Raw genomic sequence first — 21,104 nt, forward strand, 5'->3', positions numbered from 1 at the left:
TAATATGGTTCAAGAACATATTTTATCTCCTTATACTACACAAAATAGGGTAAAACAACTGTTGTTTAAAGAAACTCCATCCGCTAAATTGCTCGTCAGCTTATTATTCTATCGTCAATCTGTAAGTTGTACCACACGAATATCCTAATCAAACTCACATACTCTTGCCGCAATAAACACGAAGTTTTATGTCAACAAATTATGGTCGTCTTAATTGCACAGAAGTTTGTCATATGTATATATTGATGAGAGAGGATACTTCCCCTTAATAATTTACCGCAAGAACAGGCATAGATGGAATTGTATGTGCAGCCATGCTGAAAAATCCAATAATTCAATGTAAACCAGTAACCAGTTTGGTTGGCAGAAAATATTCATTGCCACTGAAGAGAAACCAAGGATAGAATAGAAAATTTAAACTACAACAGTAGGGTATTCCAAGGATGACTGATGCTTATAACACTGAAGTTCCTGAGTACATCCAGCAAATGCATCAAGAATATGTCTAGTCACTAACCTGAGACATAATAAACAGTTGAGGGCAGAATAAGAATTGCCATTACAAGTCGCTAATCAGAACTATAGCCGCCTAAAACAATGGAGGCACGTGTTAAGGATCGCTTGGATCCTTGGAGCTATCTAATATTTTGAGAATCATTCTTCGTTCTGTGTTATGAATCTATACAATTTGAATCTCGATACTGTTAGAATGACCGTTGAAAAGGACCTCTGATTTTAATACCTTCTTTTCTTGGCCTTTCCTTCACCTATACCTCTGTTACAGCCCGAAGATGCTCACCTGGTGTAGCAGAGAAATTTTCCATTCTGCTGGGCTCTTCACATGTATGAACTTCCTTCACCGATTGAGGTAGCTCAGTGGAAATCCTAAACAGGTTTTGTGGTTCATTAGAGATATCTTGAATCTGCAAACCACATCTAGTGTTATGGAGCTCGTCAGGAACACCAGGATATTCTGGTTGACTAAGTTTTTCTTCCATCGGCATTTTGGTTTCAGCCTGAGATGTCACATTTAGATCAAATCCCGCTGTGTTTTCAGCTTCAGTAGGTCTTTCCTCCTTGGCGTCATTTACTCGCTGAAGCAAATCATCTGGAATTGCAGCAGGGTCAAGATCCCAGCACCCCTCAGGCAAGTTCGTTCCTTCACCTTTCAGTAAGCAAGATGGCACCTGATGTGAAAATCGTAACATCTCTCTTCTTGGAATCAATCGAATGGCATCCTTGTTTGTGTTTCTACAGTATACTGTCTTGAACCCATCTAATTTAACCAAAGGAGTAACACAGAGACCAAGCTCTTCAGAATAATCATCAAGAACCTCAACCATTTCATACTGGTGCCTCACTTCAGCAGGGGTTGTTCTGTTCCAATCTGGTGACCAATTTCGATATACAGCCCAAATGTCTCCACTTTTTGGGTAGATTCTAACACAACCTCCCCTTCCAGCTTTCTCCCTACTTAGCAGGTGAGAAAATATGTTCACATGCTCAACAACTTCAGAGTTGAAGGCCCTAAAATTTCCACATGACTTGGTAAAACCAGAATCCAACCAATTGACCAGCCCAAATTCGCTATCTGACTTCGAACTTAAGTAGCTGATATGAACTTTGAATGGTTTCACAGAGATGATTTCACGAATCAAACAATACAGGCGAGGCATACCATCTTCCTCGTCATATAGAGCCCATATCTGCTTAGGTTTGAAGCAATCCTCTGACCTGTCCTTGTCAAAATCATGGAAGTCAGAATCTGGGACTACTATGGTCGTGGACCCAGTTTTCCTCAGTTCTGACTGATGAACAGAAATTTCCTGCACTGCTGTTTTAGGTCTTTCACTTGAGTCACCAAACTCAGCATCTGCCTTTCTCTTCTTCTTGGCCTCTGGAACAGCAGCTTCTGAAGCCAACTTGATCTCTTCCAGTTTCTTACGGATATCTGCTCTTGCCTTGTCAATAAGTAACAGTCTTGCATCAAACGCAGGAGCAGCTGAAAATCTTCTTATTGAAGCTTCAGCAGGATTTGGAAGCTTAACATTTTGTTTCAAATTTCCGTCCCCATTTCCATCAGCCATTTTAACTTCTCCAGCAGTTTTTGGAGCCACTTCTCCATTACTATAGTTGTATGTACCTTCCACGCCAACTTTTATCTTCTTAGGAGGTCTACCGGGCCTGCGGGGCATTTGTTCATTGCACACAGCATGCCCGTTAAGAGCCACGTTGCTCCCCACCTTGTTCATGTTGTGCTTCCCTCTGCCTCTTCTTCTGGTGACTTTCCTACTCACCTGGTTGGAAAAACTGACAGCTGGGGATGATCCATTGGGATCTAAAACTGCAGGGGGATTTCCAGGGCAGGTGCTCCACTGAAAGGACAAATTGGAGACATGCTCAGAACAATGTCCAGCATGATGTCCTGAGACCCCATTATTTGCAGGATAAACAGATGTCGTTGGGACATATGTAACCCCACAACCATGGCTTCCATATCCGTTTGACCAAGAGCTATAGGGATAGGAACCATTAACCGGGGCCAATCCAGTTTCAACAGCTATGAAAACACCACGACAGTTCTTACAGGACAGTCTTTTATTCACGTACTTCCTAAGATATTCATACTGAACGTGACAAGAGGTACAAACAGTCCAAAATGTATCACGCCTATTATGAGAAACTGAAGAATTGGAGTAACTGTCATAGCTCCCAACAACACCAGAACCGTGCAGAGTAAATAAACTTCTCCTGTGATCATACGAGCTTCTTTTGGCACCATCAGACAACACCGTCCATGCTTCAGAGACAAGTCTAAATGCACCATCGGCTCCAATGCTTTTGTTCTTATCGGGATGGAGTAACACAGCCATCTTCTTATACTGTTTCTTCAACTTAGCCTTGTCAACAGAGGTATCTAAACCCAGTATCGCATAGAAATCAAATTCTCCGTTAACCTTCGTCTCCGCGGCACTATGGACTCCAAACGTGGCTACCATTTGCGATATTCCTTCCAAATGAGGGTACAGCATCTGAGCTTTTAAAGCATAATTTTTTGCACCTACAAAGTCTCTCTCCACAAATCTCCTTTCAGCATTTGCTTTAGCTTTTAGTGCTTCCTCCATATTCGGTTCCATCACAAAATTCAGAGTTTCAGTCCAATTTCCCAACAAAATCCTTCAGAAACTCACAGATTTATAAATAAAATCCGTTTCCTGGAAAAAACATGATTACAGACCTGCAATTAAACAAGAAGTACTTTAGTGTAAATTCATCAAATGTAACTTTGAAAATGATACATCGATCTCCCTTCAACAGTACTCAACATTTCAGTAATATTCTAACCTTAGCTATTGTTTGGTCATATATTTTGGATCAGATTTTGAAAATTTATCTTCAACTATCTGTTTGGCCATGAAATTTGATCAGATTTTGAAAATTTATCTTCAAGATATTTTCAAGTTCCAAAAACTGGCTCAGACCAATTTTTGGGAGAAATTTCACTTTCACTCACAAAACTTCAAAAAATTTCCAAGTAAAATGCATGTCCAGACACAACTTCAAGTTCCAAAAATCACAACTTCAAAAACTCAAATTTTCAAGTTTCAACAAAACCAAAAAATCCTTTAACTCATCAACCATTATATCGAAATAAATATCCAGATCTAAATCTATATTGTAAGTACCCTTACTCCGTACCAGAAAGAACAAAAGCTCAAGTAATCAATTGACTCAGTCAAAATCAACAAAACCGACTCCTTCAACATGTTCAATTTCCAGTCAAAAAATTTCAACTCCTATTCAAATTTAATTCAAGCAAAACAAAATACACAAAAGGATCGGAAAAGACGAAAAGACACAAAATTGCACATTATATGTACAATTCATCATTTCTAGCTTAGAAAATGATCCACTCATCGACCTTCAACAGTACTCAAAATTCCAGTAATATCCTAACCTTAAAGAATAACTCACAAAACTGAAAAATCTTAACCTATTAACCATTATATCAAAAATAAATATCCAGATCTAAATCTACATTCAAAATCCGTACCAGAAAGAACAACAGCTCAACTAATCAATTGACTCAGTCAAAATCAACAGAATCAACTCCTTCAACATATTCAATTTCCAGTCAAAAAAATTCAACTCCAATTCAAATTTAACTCAAGCCAAAAAAAAAAAAGCATAATTTCGAATATACTACTGAGATCTAAACTAAAAACATCAAACAACAGTCCAATTTAGCACAAAACTTAGCTGAAGCAGAGTGTTCTTCAACATGTTCAATTTCCAGTCAAAAAAATTCAACTCCTATTCAAATTTAATTCAAGCAAAAAACAAAAAAATCGCTTAATTTTAAATATATAATACTGAGATCTAAACTACAACTAACACAAAAACATCAAAAATCATAAAAAAATAAAAAACAACAGATAATTTAAGCACAAACCTTAGCTGAACCAAAGTACACAAAAATCTAGAAAAAAAAACTTCTAAATAAAATAAGAATCAAAGTAAACTTACCAAAAATCCGTTGATCCAAAAAATTTGCAGCAGATCTCAAGTCAAAATCAAGAAATTAAACTCAAGTGAAATGCTAAAGTACTTTTCCCAAAATTAAGGTAGCGTATAGTAAATACTGAGATTTAAAAGGACTGATGAGTAAATAAGTGGAATTTTTTAAGTGCAAGATTACGGTATCCGACGGCGGCGTAACGGCGGAAGATACCGTCGGAAACGCCCAAGAGTAAGAAGAGGTTTTTTTATGTTTTTTTTTTTTAAACTTACTATTGCAAAACTAAACTGCAATAATACTGTATGGATAGGTTGTTGTTAAAAATTAAAAATATAGAAATACTAGTAGTATTTATTAAAAAAAAAAATGAAATGATTACATAGTGAAAGTAAGCAGCAGTTAATAGTTTTACTTTTTGAAAAAAAAAATTAGAATGTGAAATTGTTTAAACTTATTTTTAACTACTATATATAGAAATTAGTACTTACTTTTTACATGTGCAAGGTATTATCATTTTTAAAGAAGTCAACTTTGTACTTAAAGCTACTACTAAATTTTTATATCTAGATTTTAGAACAAAATTATAAATACTAATTTTTTATTTTAATTCCGTCATTTTTCTGAAATACTAGCATTAACAAGCGAATTAACTATTAATAAACGAATTAACTCTTGAAAAGAAAGAAAAAAAAATTGTCCATAGGGATTGGTTTTGGATTCAAGGTCCTTATTCGAATATATCTTGTTTAAATATTTAGAATTTTATTTATATTAAAACTAGTTTATTTTATTTTGAATAGGAAAATTAAGATGGAGTGTCATTTCTTAGGGTGACCTAAAGTAAATTGTTTGGTTAAGATTAGATAGTGGAAAAATTATTAGAAAGAGGTCACAAGTTGTCTGCCACTTGGCCACAAATTATTCGTACTTTCTGCGTGAAATTTATGGTAAATATAATTATTTGTAGTATTAAACTTACTTGCACGCAATTATTTGAGAAAATGCATCCTTTTTATCCCTTCTTCTCTTTAATTATGGAATCTCATGACTCAGAAAGAGTTTTCTAGAGTAAAAGTAGATATTCCAAGGAGGGAAAGAGACATTAAATACTTTTCTTATTTTTTGTCACACTTTACTGGAATATCTTTCCTTTCTATTTTTTTCATTTTTTCTTTTATTTACAATGTATATGTTATATTTGCAATTAAAGAGAAGGTGAAACTGAACTTCGAGCTAGGTTAAGGCACCTCTATCTTTAATCGGATAGAAGCGATTTATGCTTCTTAATGGACCTTAATCAACGTAAATTTAGATTAGTTGGGCGAATAAGTATATTGAAAACCTCTCTGTAGAAGAACATTTTACTCGTAATCTTAATTACTCAAAACAAATACAAATTAGTTGGCTAGAAAATTTCGAATATCGCATTGGTAAAAAACTATACAAGTAGAATAAAACACATTGGTAGACTTGTTGCATAGACATCTTTGTCTATCCCTTCTCCTTTTTAATGATGAAGTGGTATTTATTATTTTTTGTACAGCAGGCAACAAATAGCTCGTACTTTTGTCTGTTTTTGAAGGAACATAACATATGCATAGGTCTCAAAGCTAGCAACTTATAGACTTTTACCAATACTTTTCATAGTGTCAAATGTGGCAATTTCTCTTCCATGATCTATAAGTAAAAGAAAAAACAAGAAATGGCCAGACACTACAAATAAGCATCAAACATATACCAATATCGGATTCCAATGTTGGTGTCATAAATCATAGACAGTTGGAAGCTTATTCATGTTATAGTGTTATCATGATATTTATGCATTTTTGTTTCATGGTAAGTTTGTTAGCTTGATATTTATTGAACATAATTGCTAATTGCTTGACAGTTGATACTTTCTCATCATTAGAAGGTTGCTCCATATATACACTTTTAATTTGATGTACGCTAGCTACTATAGTTTGTCGTGATGTAAGGGGAGAGTCTCCTTCATTTACTTTAATACGATCAATTATAAATGGAGTACTCCTGTCTATCTTAGGTGTATGGTATTAGTTAGTTATCCTACTAGCTTGTCTCCGCTAGTTCTTTAGTTGACTAGTTATATCATCTTTAACAAGACAGTTTACTAGTATAACAATCATTAGGATTAAACGTTAGGTTTATGTCCCCTCCTTTATATGTTTTTATTAATATCATTAATTTGTGAGGCAGGAGTCAATGCCAATCATCATAGGAGATAAAAGTGAAGGCGGATGGATTTAAGTAAAGAAAATTCCTATTAAAAGTCATATGCATGTTGTGTACAAGTCTTTTAAGTGTGCAAAGGGTTGCACCTTACTATTGGTTTCTAAGATTCAAGGTATATTTTGACTATCGATTTGGATTACTATTACGAGCATATACCTTTTTCAGCTTTTGGGCTAAGATCAATTAGAAAAATAGGAATTCGAAACTGTCCTTAAAGAGATATTGTTCGTATATTCTTTAGAGGGATACGTTATTTCTTCTAATTCAACAAAAAATCTTTAAAGATTTTTCTTATGCTACTTCAAGAATGTCATTATATTTATAGAAATTGAGAGAAGACTTTTCAGAATAGTCATGTCCTCCTAATATTACAAACTAATTCAATAAGATCAAAGTATATTTTTAAAGTCCGTTCTAGTTGTGTTTATCATTACACTAGTTTGATTATATACTGTTGTTGATGGAAGTTTTTGCTTGTATGTGAGCAAGATGATAACCTTATCAATGATGTTCATGCAAAGAGTGTCACATAAGTATCCTCATTCTTTAATTTGGAGAATTTGAGGTAAATAGTTGTTCTTGAAATTTGACTTCATCCAAATGATTGACTATCTTTCTGACAAGTCCATAAGATAATAAATGGAAATTAAATCAATTACTCTAGTAATATACTACTACAAATTTTCCTAATTGCTCAAATTTTTCGTATCACTAATTATATCTAATTTTGGTCCAGCATAGAAGGATATCACATGCGTGATTTTGGAAACTACTTTGACTGTTACTTCTTTACTCGTGGTGAATGTTCTAAATGGAAGCTCGACTTCAGCTATTTTAGCAAAAAAGAAAAAAGAAAGTAACTTTTTTTAATTATAAAAAGTATTCCAAAACTGAAATTCGGAAAAAGGTAAAAAGATTAATATTGTAAATTTGTAATGTAGTACTTTTTTTCAGGAAGTTCCATATCTTTGATGATTGATTAGGCCTCTGCCTTTTATTGCGTTAAAGGAAATATTATTGTTTCATAGAAAGAAAATAGATCTAGACAGACAATTAACGAGTCATTAATCATTATGACAGCAAAGAAAATATTGAAAAGTATGGGTACCCATTATCAAATTAATGACTTTGGGACCTGTGACTCATGCATTTTTCGTTTATTTTACTATATTAATATCTTCAATATTTTACAAATACGGCAATATTTAAATTACAAGCAATATATTAAATAAATATTTCAAGTGAAATAATTGCTTCACTTATTAGTTATAAAAAAAATCAAGTGAAATTTATGTCCACACATAAATAATTCCCAAATACTTTTTTTTTCCAATTCTAACTTGAAATATTGTCAAATCAAAATGCTAAATCCCTGGCTTTCCTAACTTTTTTCTCCTTTGTACTTAATTAACTTTTCCTTTGTAATCCTAGCAGGTTAGAGTAGAAGATTAGAGAAAATAACAGAAATGATCCCTTTAAGTTTGAGAATAGTTTTAAAGTAGTCCCTCTAAAAAGGTTCTGGTTTTTTAAGTTTATCAATAGTGAACACTCTAGTTTCCATCAAATATTTAACGAACTAGATTCAATAGGAACAATAAAAAGGAAAAGATCTAGAGAGAACTCATATTTGAAGGTGTAATTTATAATTTCTAATAGTTTTGATTTATTTTAGAGTCTGATGCAACTTTTTGAAGTACAACTTTTGCAATTTTTTATCGATTTTTAGTGTCTAGTCAATTTTTTGTGCTGCCTAGGATTTAATGGCACTTCTGTATTTCTACTTTTAAAAAGTTAGTAGTTTCCCTCAAATCTAACCGAAAATTTTGTTAAAATATTTTATGAAAATTTAAAGTGTTCATTTTTTATGAATTTAAAAGACTAAGGTACATGAGTATATTTAGGGGAATATTTTGAACTTATCCAACCAAAAGGGACTATGTGTGTTGATGATTTCTTTTAGCTGTAAATATTTAACTTATTTATATTATTTTGAAAAATAATCAGAAAGATAGCAACATAATTTCCAAATACAACTTGAAGTTTCGCCATGAATTTTTTTTCACTTTTTTTCGGAAAATGTTTTCACTTTATTTGAAAATCAACGTTTGGCCATGAAAATTTCAAATATACAACTTTTGAAAAACACCAAAAAACTTGTTTTCACCTTTTTCACTTTCAATGCATTTAAACAAACAAATATTCTTTGCAAAAATTATAACCAAACACAACTCCTTCTTCAACTCCAACTCCAAAATACCAAATAAAGTGAAAAATATTTGGTTTTCATGACCAAACGCCCATTAACTTACTATATACTAGAGTAGCTTTTCATCTTTTCATGCAACATCACAGTGAGACGACACTACATAATGACAACATGCAGATCTTATGGTGATTCCTGAGATGCTTCTGTTTTTCTTTTTCTTTTGATTCTTTTAAGGGCTTGTTTGGTGAGATAGGAAAAAATGTCATTGGATTAATTTATCTAACTTATTATATAGAATAGTTTTCATCATTTTAGTACAAAATGATTCCGGGAATTAATTAATACTCACAATTAAATATGAAATAAAATAATCCCACATTTCATTCCAAAATTATTATCACTTATTTCATCAGCCAAACATCTTTAGTTCTTTACGATACTCCACATGAAAAAGTTGAACAAAAAGAGAAGAATAGGAGCGTCTAGTCTGATCAAGTAGAATAGTAGCAGATGTTTGACAAATCTGGGCCTAAATGAGGTCCAAAGTAATTTGAAAGCTGAGGGGCAATTCGCAGGAATGACCTTATTTTGGGGTGATCTTTAATTTTTGGCCATTAAATTAGTGGCCTTTAATTTTTGTCTTTCGTTAGAATTTATTAGTTTAGGATTCGAATCCCCGCTCAGTCAAAAATTAAAAAAAAAAAATCGCAAGGCCTTTGGGTTTGCAAGGCAAAATTCTCAAGGCAAAATTCTTAAGGCAAAATTTTGCCCTAAGAATCAAACCTCTGCCTTGCAATTTTTTTTTTTTTTTATTGGTTGCAGAGATTCGAATTGCAATTGTCTTCTCATGAAGTATTAAATGGCGATAGTGCAGATTCAAATTACACACACCACCAATTTGAGGTGATTGAAAACTTAAACACCACCCCCAAACGAAGGACAATCCGCGCAAAAAAATGAAAGCTGAGGCAGACTATAAAGAGTGGGTTCCACCGAACATTCACTCTTGGATTCCATTAATTATGAAGTTCCATTTAAATAAGAACTTATTATTATTATTATTATTATTATTATTATTATTATTCTTTATGATGACTATTTATAACATATCAAATAAGAAAAATGTATTTTTGAATTTTTTTTGCCAAAATATTTATGGATCAATTTGGGCTAGATATGTTCAAATTAGGGTTGTGCATTCTGTTTTTCGATTAGGTTTTACCTTATTTGGTTTCGGTTTATAAAAAGTACAATCCAATATGAACCAAAATATGTTTGATGGGGTTCGGGTTTTCTCTTTTTGGTTCGAGTTTTCAGTTTGGTTATTTGGTTGCATCATATAAGCTAATTAACATAATCGAATATTTATATTTGAATGATGAAAAAGAACAAATATTATAGAGAATGAGAAGTAATCATGTCAAATCTTTTAAATATATTTTTTAATATAAGTCACGGGTAAAAACTTTAAAAACACAATATTTAAAAGAATATATATACAGGTTCATAACCTAAAGAGTCATTTTATACTCTAATACAAATGGGCCACTAAGTAAAAGTGGTAAAACACTCAAACTCAAACTCAAACTCTCCCTTATAAGTAATAATTCACTTCTTCTTTTTTCGGGTTCTTTTTAAATCCAAAACCGAACCAAAAAACCAATTTTTTTAATTTCTCAATCTGAAACCAAACAAAAAAAAAAAAAAACCGAAAAATGAATCCAAATTAAAATTCCATTTGGTTTTTTGATTTAACTAGAATATTGCACCCCATAGCCCAAATTTTGTGTGGATTTCTCTAAATGGGTTGGGAAATTAATAAAAATACATTGTTAATAATAACTAATAGTCAATAATCAACCCAAACTTGAGCGGGTTATGATTTTATGGGCTAATTTTGCCACCTCTTACTTAGTATAATCCCACAAGTGGAATATAGGGGAGAGCAATGCGTACGCTAACCTTACCCCTATCTTGGGAGGTGGATTTTTTTTTTCCCCAATAAACCCATCAGCTCAAGAAAAAACATTTCAAATCCGTTTGAAAAAATATGAAAGTGAAGAAGTCATGCAAAGCATTCTGAAAAAGTACAATAACTATCACAAAATAATTCGATAATCGAAATAAGTAGAACTAACAGAAATCGAAGAAAATAAAATTAGTAATTTTCAAGAAAATAAAACATGCAATCGTTAAAATACAATTACAATTCAATTTATATAATTTGAACCCAAATAGAACTGGCAGATGAAAAAGGTTAGATGGAATATAGTCAGATTTTATTTAATAAATATCACCAAATAGTAGAAATTTCGAATTTACCAAACACGAGAAGAAGAAAAAAGAAAGTACGCATAGTAGTAGTAATTAACATAAAAGAATAATGAAGCTACACAACAACACCCTCTCATAATAATCCACACAAAACAATGACAACGACAACGGACCAAAAAAATACAAGAAAGAATAAAAAAAAAGACTCAATCTCTTCATAAACATATTTAGTAATAATAATTTAACTTCAAATTTTTTATTTTATCCTTAATAAAATGATTTATAAACACATAAATATATAAGACTTAATGTTAACCATAAAATTTAGAAGTCTTTCTTTCATCTTAAATTTTGTGTTCAATTAAACACTTTCGTATCAATCGGGAGAGATGGAGTAATTAATATCATCAAATAGTAGAAATTTCATTTACCAAACATGAGAAGAAGGAAATAGGAAGTACGTAACTAAGATAAAAGAATAATGAGGCTTCATATCTCCAACTTCAAACTTTTAATTCAAACATTCACAGCCTTGCAAAGGAACATAAGCGACGACGTGCAACCACCATCTCCACCGTGTCTTCTACCACCACCGCCACTGCCACCACCCAACAACACTCTTTCATAATACTCCACACAAAACAGCAATAACGACAACGCCACTTCATGTTGAATCCAATTAAAACGACATTTTTCTAAATTTAATGAATTTAAAAAAAAATTTAAAAACTGTTAATATATATAGTTTATATGAAAATCATAAATTATAGGCATATAAGCCCTAATAAAATTTGTAATAAATAACATCAAATATTAGAAATTTCATTTACCAAACACGAAAAGAAGAAAAAATGAAAATACTTAATTATCATAAAAGAATAATGAAGCTTACTCCAAATTTAATTTAGAACTTCAATTCAAACATTCACTGCCTTGCAAAGAAACATAAGCGACGACGTGCAACCACCATCACCACCATGCCTTCCACCACCACCACCCAACAACACCCTCTCATAATAGTCCACACACAAAAAAAAAAAAACAATAACAACAACTCATGCAATCTTCTTATTAATTCATCAAATAGATAGAACACATTAATAATCCACACAAAACAATTTATACGAATTTACTTTCATCTTAAACCTTCCTACAAATTGAGACTGAGGGAGTAATTAATATCATCAAATAGTACAAATGTCATTTACCAAACACGACAAGAAGAAAAATGAAAGTACGTAACTAAGATAAAAGAATAATGAGGCTTCATATCTCCAACTTCAAACGTTTAATTCAAACATTCACAGCCTTGCAAAGGAACATAAGCGACGACGTGCAACCACCATCACCACCATGTCTTCCTCCTCCACCACCACCACCTAACAACACTCTTTCATAATACTCCACACAAAACAACGACAACGACAACTCCACTTCATGTCGAATCCAATAATCTTCCACTCCGGTCGGTCTGCATATTCTCAGTCTATTCAACACTGGCCTTACACACACCATGTACATCCTCCGGTACCCTCCGAGAGCCAACACCACCGACCTCACACCCTCTGGTGGTGGTGACACGTGGCGGAAGCAGAGATGCTCCCACAATGAGTCGTTACGTGTGATGGTGCACCATAGCTGGCATACACACGCGGACACTCCTAATGAACGACCATCCAGCCTCTTCAATATCTCAATCAGCACATCTTCATTATCATTGATGAAAAAATTGGTATTGGTTCCCATTATTTTTAATTAAAGCTGCAGGTTTTTGTTTAGATGAGTAAAATGGAAGTAATAATGGGTATTTGTAGAGACGAAATTAATGTAGTACTAATGGGTTTTGACTTGTGGGGTGGTAGGTATCGAAGAGAGAAGAAAAGAAGCCAAAAGGAAAAGTACCAAAGGAGCAAAATAGTTAGAACCAAGAATCCAAAACTAGCTTGTTAATAATTACTCCTTGTGTCTCAATTTACGTGGGACAGTTCGAATTTTAAAAGTTAAACTGTCAGATTTTGATCGTAAATTTGAATATAAAATCTTTAATTTATTTAAAATAAAATTAGCATATTTGAAAATTATGTAAAAAGTATTATAAGTCACGGATTGATGAAAAAAATGGTTCCCATTATGTTTAGTTAAAGCTAGAGGTTTTTTAGATGAGTAAAACGGAAGTAATAATAATGGGTATTTGTAGAGAAATTAATATAAAGGGTTTTGACTTAAGGGGGTTTGGTTGTGCCGGGGGGGGGGGGGGGGGACAGGGGGAGGGGTGGTGGGTATCGAAGAGAGAAGAGAAGAAGCCAAATGGAAAAATTTGAAAGGGGCAGAGGAGCTAGAACCAAGAATCCAAGACTAGCCTCTGAATTATTAGATTGAAGGGGATGTTAGATACTGGGAGTTATAGGGATGGGGTCACTAAGAGCGGATAGGATTTTATCTTGATGGGTTTGAAATTTTATCGTGCTATACTTGACACTAAATATATTGTATCTTTATAATTACGAGTTCAGATCTAATATTTATTATAATTTTAATAAGTTCACATATTTTCATGTCTTACCTCTATTTTTAGTTTATTTTAATTTTTAAATAGAAACGAATTCAAGATTTTTAGTTGAAAGTTCTGGACCACAATCTTTTTAGCTTACTAGCTTTTGAATAAATTATTTGTACATACTTATAAAATAGATTAATTCTACTAAAAACTCTTATACTATGACTCAGTTACTATAATGGTGGCTCCGTTCCTGACTTCAGAAAAGGTTAATGTTGAGCTTTTTATATTTAGTAGTAATTCTTTAGTTCTAAACATCATATCTAGCATTTTTTTATATAAACACAAGATTAAAGAGCATTGGTGCATTACACACACCTTAATTAGTTTAATACCATAATATTCGTATTTAATTATACATATATTAAGCCATATAAAATGAAATGAATGAACAGAGTATATATTATGATATGCGTCCAAAATAGAGAGTTGGGATGAATTCATATTGATGGATTAATGGATACGCCACTTGTGGGAGATGCATAGATGGGGGTGATAGGGGAGAAAATGTTTGTTGTTTTAGTTGTTTGTATATATAGAGTTCAATCTCCAAATGACAGACTTTTTTGGGTCCATTATTTGTGTGAGGGAAGTCAGACGTGAACGTTATAGTGTTGTGTAGCTTAAGATGTGTTGTTTTGATGTTAACGTTTTAGTTTGGATGCAGCTTGTAAAACTATAACGCATGAATATGGTGAGAGTGACAAATTCACTTCTCTGCCTCGAATATTAATTGTTGACATTTTCATTTCAGAAACCCTTCAAATTAAATCATTTTTATGAGTAGATTTATTGGTGTCTTAATCATATTAAGTGAAGAATAATTACTCCACTACTTTATCACCTCGTTCTCGCCAAATCATGCTCAGATAAAAAACGCTAATTACGTCCTTATATTAAGTTCTTGGTAGTAAACACTTAGGGTCGTTTGGTTCGAAGGCAAGTTAATTATGTTGGGATTTGTAATGTTGAGCAAAATTATGCATTTATACAGACATTATTTCTCATCAACTGTATGAATGATTTGTTGTATTGAATGTATTGCATAATTTTTAAATAGTACTGAATTAATGAGAACAACATTATGGGGCTACTGTGGTACTCTGTATCATATCCACGATTAGTGTTTTCCTTGCCTTAGAAATCACAAGAAGTACTAATTAAATAGACCATTAGTGCATTGACACATGGAATCTACATGAAGACATGGATGGATGACTCAATGAACTTCACCCTAAATTAATTAGGATCTTAGGCTCTAGATAGGGACCTCAATTTTATTTGTCGTATGTAGTTATTTATTTCTTGTGACCTGTGACTTGTCATGAGGAGATATAAGGTTTGGAATTTGAGATTTTTCTTGGGGCATGTGGGTTTGCATTTTAGAGGTCATGCTTAGAAATTTTATCACGTTGGACAATAACTCTAATATTTTTAAGAGGAAAGACTACTTGGACTTCCTTATTCCTGGTAATTGGAAACTTTTGCAGCTGCTCTTTTGGTTTACTTTACCTTAATTTTAATTTTCTACGCAATGTATGACGGATTATTCATGTATGAACTTTCAAAGTGCACTTTATGTCCAAGTTTTTTGGCTTTATGTAGCTGATCATATAGTAATCCCTCCCGTCTTAAATATTTGAACATTTTAATTTATTTTAAAATATTCGACACCTTAGCAAAAAAAAAAAAAAAAAAAAAAAACATAACTACTTTTGTCCAAGTTTGTACTCTTACTGTTCTAATTGATAGAGTAATATTAATTAAATGAGCTTTTTAAGAAAGAGATAAATCCATCTCCGGCCACCCACGAAACCACCAACCCAACCATCCCTCCATCTTTCAAATCACCACCCTTGTTTAATATTTTGTTTGGTTTCCGTCTCAAATTATTTCGGATCATCGGACATTGGTATTCATTATTTTTGAGTTTTTTGGTTAATTTTTTAGATTGTATTCATTTTATTGTTTTGTATTGAGTGTTTTGTTAATTTTTAGTGTATTATTTTTTATGTATTCACACAACTTAAGAGATATTTAATTAGAAGTGAATACGATAATTGACTAATATATTTGACATGAATACGGTTTAATACATATGACCTTATTTATTTTTAAGTTATAATATGTCTCTATAGCAAATAATCAATGTCTACCCAAAAAAAAAACATCTATTTATGTTTGTACACTCCATTAATTGATAGAGTAATATTAATTAAATGAGCAAAAAGAGATTCTACTAACGGTAAAACACTTAAGAGATAGGAAAATAATAATTAATTATGCTTTGAACTTCTAAAATGACAAATAATTAAAACAACTATTTAATTAAGAACTACGACAAATAATTTGAAAACTATTTTTAGTAATCAGTAGTAGTAATTAGATTTTAGACACATACTCTTATGATTAAGACTGTTAAATTAATTTTTTGAGGAATGTGCAGAAACTTAAAAAATAGATATATAATCGCGTACTACAGGTCATCTTTTCTCATTCATAACGGTTAATTAAGGTCTTTAGATAAAAGGGATACAAACGATCGAGAAAACACATTGTTCTTGAAAACTCTACAGCATTTGAATGGATTAGTATGATATAAATTTTTGGTATAATTAATTGGTCGAACTTAACCATCAACATCCCTACATACTATTTATGTAAAGATCCCCATATTATATGGTTAAAATAATTGTCATCTCTATCTCAATCGATCGATAAACAAAAAAGGTTGAGGACTAAATCCTTGAAATTTCAACGACAATTACTTCTGGCGTGGCTAAATTAGTTGCATGATTAATTGCCACTGTGTTATATGGATGATTAGAAAGGACTAATTAACCGCAAGCGTGGTTCTTATGATTAAACAAGTTTTTGATTTATTCACTTCGACCTATCCCTTTTTGTCCTCTAATTGCATGATTGATAAGGGATTTATCAATCTTAATTACCTGTCAGTATGTTAGTCGATGGAGGTCTTCCTAGTCAAAAAGTTGAGTCACGTAACACTTAACACGTAACTTGCCATAACAAGTATGGTCTGGTAACTTGGAAAACTAACAGAGTATCGTAGGTTAATTTGCGCAGATACTATATACTATATTCTTTACGCATCAATATATATATTCTTAGTATAATTGTATTAGTTGACATCTTGCTAAAGTTAGAAAGTAGTCATGATAAAGTTTAGAAGGTGATCACAATAGAGTGAATTATATAAATTATTCATTTATCACTTGACTTTTTTTGGTCTTTTTCCTTTTGTTTTGTCGGTTGCTTCAAGGATTTCAATTATGCAATGACAACCATAGCATTTGGAAAATAACTTATAGACGCTATAATTTTTCCCTGCGTGAATATATTATTATTACTAGAAATAGTCAAAGAAGCATATTACAGATATCATAACCTAATTTATGGCTTGTGTAGCAAAACTTTCAAAATCTACTTATTTTGAAAAGTATTCTTTTGACAAATGTGCTTTTTGAAAAAGTATTTTTGGAGAGTAATAAATTGTGTTTGACTAATCAATTTGAAAAATAAACTTGCAAAATATTAGAGTAACAATTTATGCTTTACCAGGATTTCAAAAGTGCTTTTGAAAAAAAATAATCTTTTTTCAGCTTCTGAAAAAATGATTTTTGTTACTAATAAAAAACACTTTTTTTTTTTTTCTAAAAGCTTGGACAAATACCTTAATTTTCTAAAATGCGCATTTCTTTTAAAATATTAAAATCACTTTTACCTTCCGAAAAGTTTCGCCAAACAGATTATTAATAAGTTAGTCATTTTAGTGACTACTAATATATATAATGTGGCTCCATATTTTGACTTTTTGTTTTTCAAAACAATTATTGATATTGAGATAACGCAATACAACTACTCATAGAGAGAAAAGGGATATTATGAACAGAAGGAGGATGCAAATTTGCAAATGCAAGAGAGGAATCACCTTTGCGCATGGCCTCATACAATCCCACCAAACAAAGTGACAAATAATTCACTACTCTACTGCCTGCACAGACAAAAGTCATATCATAGGATCTATTAATGCATGATTTTTCTCTTTATTTCACACAAAAGAAGAGGAACAGAAAAGGGGGATGAAATAAAATAAAAAAGTATCTTTTGAAAGTCCAATGAAATCTAAAAGGAAGAACTTTAAGATCATGGTCAGAGATAACATGAGTCATACCTATATGATTGTCTTTAGGTGTTGGATTTTGGTCTAGAAAGGAAACCCCAAATTCCTATGAGACAGAAAGGTTATCTTTGAATTATCACTTTGAAACAGAATCTTGAATTGACATTAGTTCTTTTAAAAAACTCAAGCCTGCGTATGTAGTGTGCTCTCACCTAAGTACTAATTTTGGGTTTCCTGAAAAAAGTTTACCGTCTATATATTACTAATGGCATAAAAAAAGGTAATTATTCCAAAAATAACTATAATTAACCATCCATAACAAAGAGATTATATTGAAGATCTACTTAACTAAATAAAAGTGTGCCCTCCTCTAACAACTCAAACTTTTAGATTAGATGGTTAATTACACACTCTAACATAATATGAGAGCAGGCAGAGATCTTGATTTTGAGTCTCACAGCTGCTACCTATTATCAAAAGAATTTTTTATGTTGGTCATATACTTCAACAGATTAGTAATTTAAAAAATAAATTAGGTGACTAGCAATTTTACATTGTTAATGCATATAAGTTTGATAGGTGACATACCCACCGAATTTCCACCAGTAGAATATGAGAGGGTAGTATGTACGCAGACCTTATCCCTACTCACGAGATAGAGACGCTGTCTCAGATAGACCCTCAGACATTTTGCGTTATCTGTGTATATAGATTAATTTTCTTCTAAGATAGGATGAGGGGTAGGGGAAAGGTAGGAAAGAAACTAGTCATAGGGATCATTGTTTTTAAATGTGTTGGACTTAGTCTCTTGGACATATATGAGAAGAACGCACAGCTATGGATTCTTTGGTGAGAGAAATTTGATAACAGCAAACTTACAAAAGGGAAACCCGCAAAGTCCGCAAAAATATATACTATAGTATACTAACATTTTTCACTCACTTCCTCAACGTCTCTCTTATGTACTTTGTTTTTTGTATAAATATTTGCTCTAAGCTAACAAGTCAATCATATGGTTAAAACATTAATGTCTATAAACTAATAGTCATCAAATTCTATTATAATTTAAAACCGTTGAAGTCATGTCATTTTCGTTTTTAATATGCATGCCAACAATCCAACATATACTTATAAAAATATGTTTCATAATTGTGAAGATGGAGACGAATATATAACGAAGACATTATCAGTTTCAATTGTGTAGCGGTCATTCATATGACGACATATTAGAACGCGTTAAAAACTTACCACTACCCTAATTTACACCAAACCACTTCATCTTATCATGGTTAAATAATTTAATAAATTAAAAATATACATCTACTAGCCACAATTAATTAAGTCATAATAATTATGTATGTTCAAACACATATCATGCATAACCATTAGTATTGTATAAATACTCTGTGCGAGTAAGTTTTTACTCGGAGCAACTCATCAAGTATCGACGTAAACATATATACTTATACTGATTTCACCTGTGAATTCCGAGATCTAGTCTTCTCCATCCTCTTATAAACCGTTTTAACTCGTGAAAATGTTGCTTTCGGTAAAAGGATACGCTTTTTAAAATTAAATGTGGTCTAGAAATAATGGGTTCTTGAGAACATAGCATTGTCAATATAGCTCTGTAATTGATCAAATTCTACACATTCTAATAGTTTAGGCCATGTTTTTCAAGTGTCATTAATTAGAGGCTTAATCTATATATAATATAAAGCTCGGCATAAACAAGGTGATGTGGCACCTCTCTATGGCCTAGAATGCTATTTATCTTTTTCCTCTTTTTTTTTTTTTTTAATTTTCCCCCTTCCATTTTGCTCCAAAGATGTCCAATTAATTTTGATTCTTTTTTACTTTCACTTATTAATTACAATTAAAGTCCTCTATATAATTTAATTTGTCAATAAACGAATGAATACAAACGGGCATTTCTATTCTCATTAATCTGATAACAATTAATCATTAATATAGACAAAATAAAGGCCATTAACATGGGTACGTGAAGTCAACCATTAACCAAAACTAATAACAGTAGGCTTTTGGGCTTCTAATACAGGGGGATAATAATTGCCTCTTTTATAGTGACTTTTAAGAATATATAAATAAATTGAATGAAAGGAAATCACGTACGAGGTTTGTTTAGCATTTTATATTGTACCATAATGATCAAAAGATGAGATTGAATGATTCATGTTATTAGAGGCAATTTCACTCTTCTCTGCATGATTTTTAAGAACTAATTTTACATTCCCTTCTTCCTGGTGCATGGCTTCTGCACTTGCTGATCAAATTGAAGAAACAAAAGATCACAATTCACACAAGTCTATCAAAAAAATATTAATGCAGCCCATTTGCGTTTACTCAATTTTACTACTGCCCTTTTTCACTAAACTGTTGTGGTTTTAATGATTTTTGTTATGTACGTTTTTTCTATCCCTTTCAGAATCTAATTAAGTTAGTGAATGTCAAGGTGCATGATACGAAGAGGCAAAGTAAGAATTATTGTTATTTAACTTCTTGTAAGACTTTTCTCGTAAGTTTTGGTTGAATTTTCAAGTCTTTCTCTTTTAACCTAATTTAATTCTAATATTTTTGGTTGTTATTTACAGGAAGATATGCTTAACTTTAAGAGGGATGAAACTGTTCAGACGAACTAATTAGCTCCCTACAGATTGTAAATCAAAAATTTTGATCGTCCTGATGTGGTTGCTCCAAGGGGTGTCGTATCTCAATAAATCGCTAGCAAATAAAACTATTTTAGTTCATCTTCCCACTGAAGTCACTATATTTGTAGAGATTACTATTACCAATATTGGGTATATAAGATCTAATGAGAAATATATTTTTACTTTCGTGATATATGATGTTTATTGATTTTTTTGTCTATAATTTTTGTGGACAAAAAAATTATATTTTTGTGTGTATACTGTATATAGAACTATAAAACTCCAACTGGATAAAACAAATCTTTGTTTGGTGTTAGAAATTGGTGCATATTTGGTCATAATACGTTCTACCTATTTAGCAAAAGAAAATCATAATATAGGGCACTAATTTCTATTTGTTGTAAGTACTTAAGGATTTCTTTTACAAGGTAAGTGTTTAAGTTGTTGTATGAGTTCCTTATTTGATCCCTACCAAAGCATGTTGC

The 21,104-nt window shown here is 31.9% G+C and overlaps 2 protein-coding genes across 3 annotated transcripts; both read right to left on the reverse strand.

The window, feature by feature from the left end:
- Positions 1-384: 384 nt before the first annotated feature.
- Positions 385-4,916, reverse strand: LOC132036080 (uncharacterized). Of its 2 annotated transcripts, none has more exons than XM_059426312.1 (2): positions 4,528-4,916; positions 385-3,238 (listed from the first exon to the last, which is right to left on the reverse strand). In XM_059426312.1, exon 2 carries the CDS (start codon positions 3,135-3,137, stop codon positions 768-770), a length of 2,370 nt encoding a protein of 789 aa, XP_059282295.1. In that variant the 5' UTR covers positions 3,138-3,238; positions 4,528-4,916; the 3' UTR covers positions 385-767. The 2 variants fall into 2 exon arrangements, with proteins under 2 accessions (XP_059282295.1, XP_059282297.1); XM_059426314.1 differs by lacking the exon at positions 4,528-4,916 and adding an exon at positions 4,055-4,170.
- Positions 4,917-11,651: 6,735 nt separating this feature from the next.
- Positions 11,652-13,642, reverse strand: LOC132037358 (F-box protein SNE-like). The gene is made up of 2 exons (XM_059427859.1): positions 12,620-13,642; positions 11,652-11,866 (listed from the first exon to the last, which is right to left on the reverse strand). The coding sequence occupies exons 1-2, from the start codon at positions 12,993-12,995 to the stop codon at positions 11,766-11,768; spliced, it is 477 nt and encodes a 158-aa protein (XP_059283842.1). The 5' UTR covers positions 12,996-13,642; the 3' UTR covers positions 11,652-11,765.
- Positions 13,643-21,104: the final 7,462 nt, after the last annotated feature.

This window comes from Lycium ferocissimum, chromosome 11 (genome assembly GCF_029784015.1).
Source record: "Lycium ferocissimum isolate CSIRO_LF1 chromosome 11, AGI_CSIRO_Lferr_CH_V1, whole genome shotgun sequence".
Classification (NCBI taxonomy): domain Eukaryota; kingdom Viridiplantae; phylum Streptophyta; class Magnoliopsida; order Solanales; family Solanaceae; genus Lycium; species Lycium ferocissimum.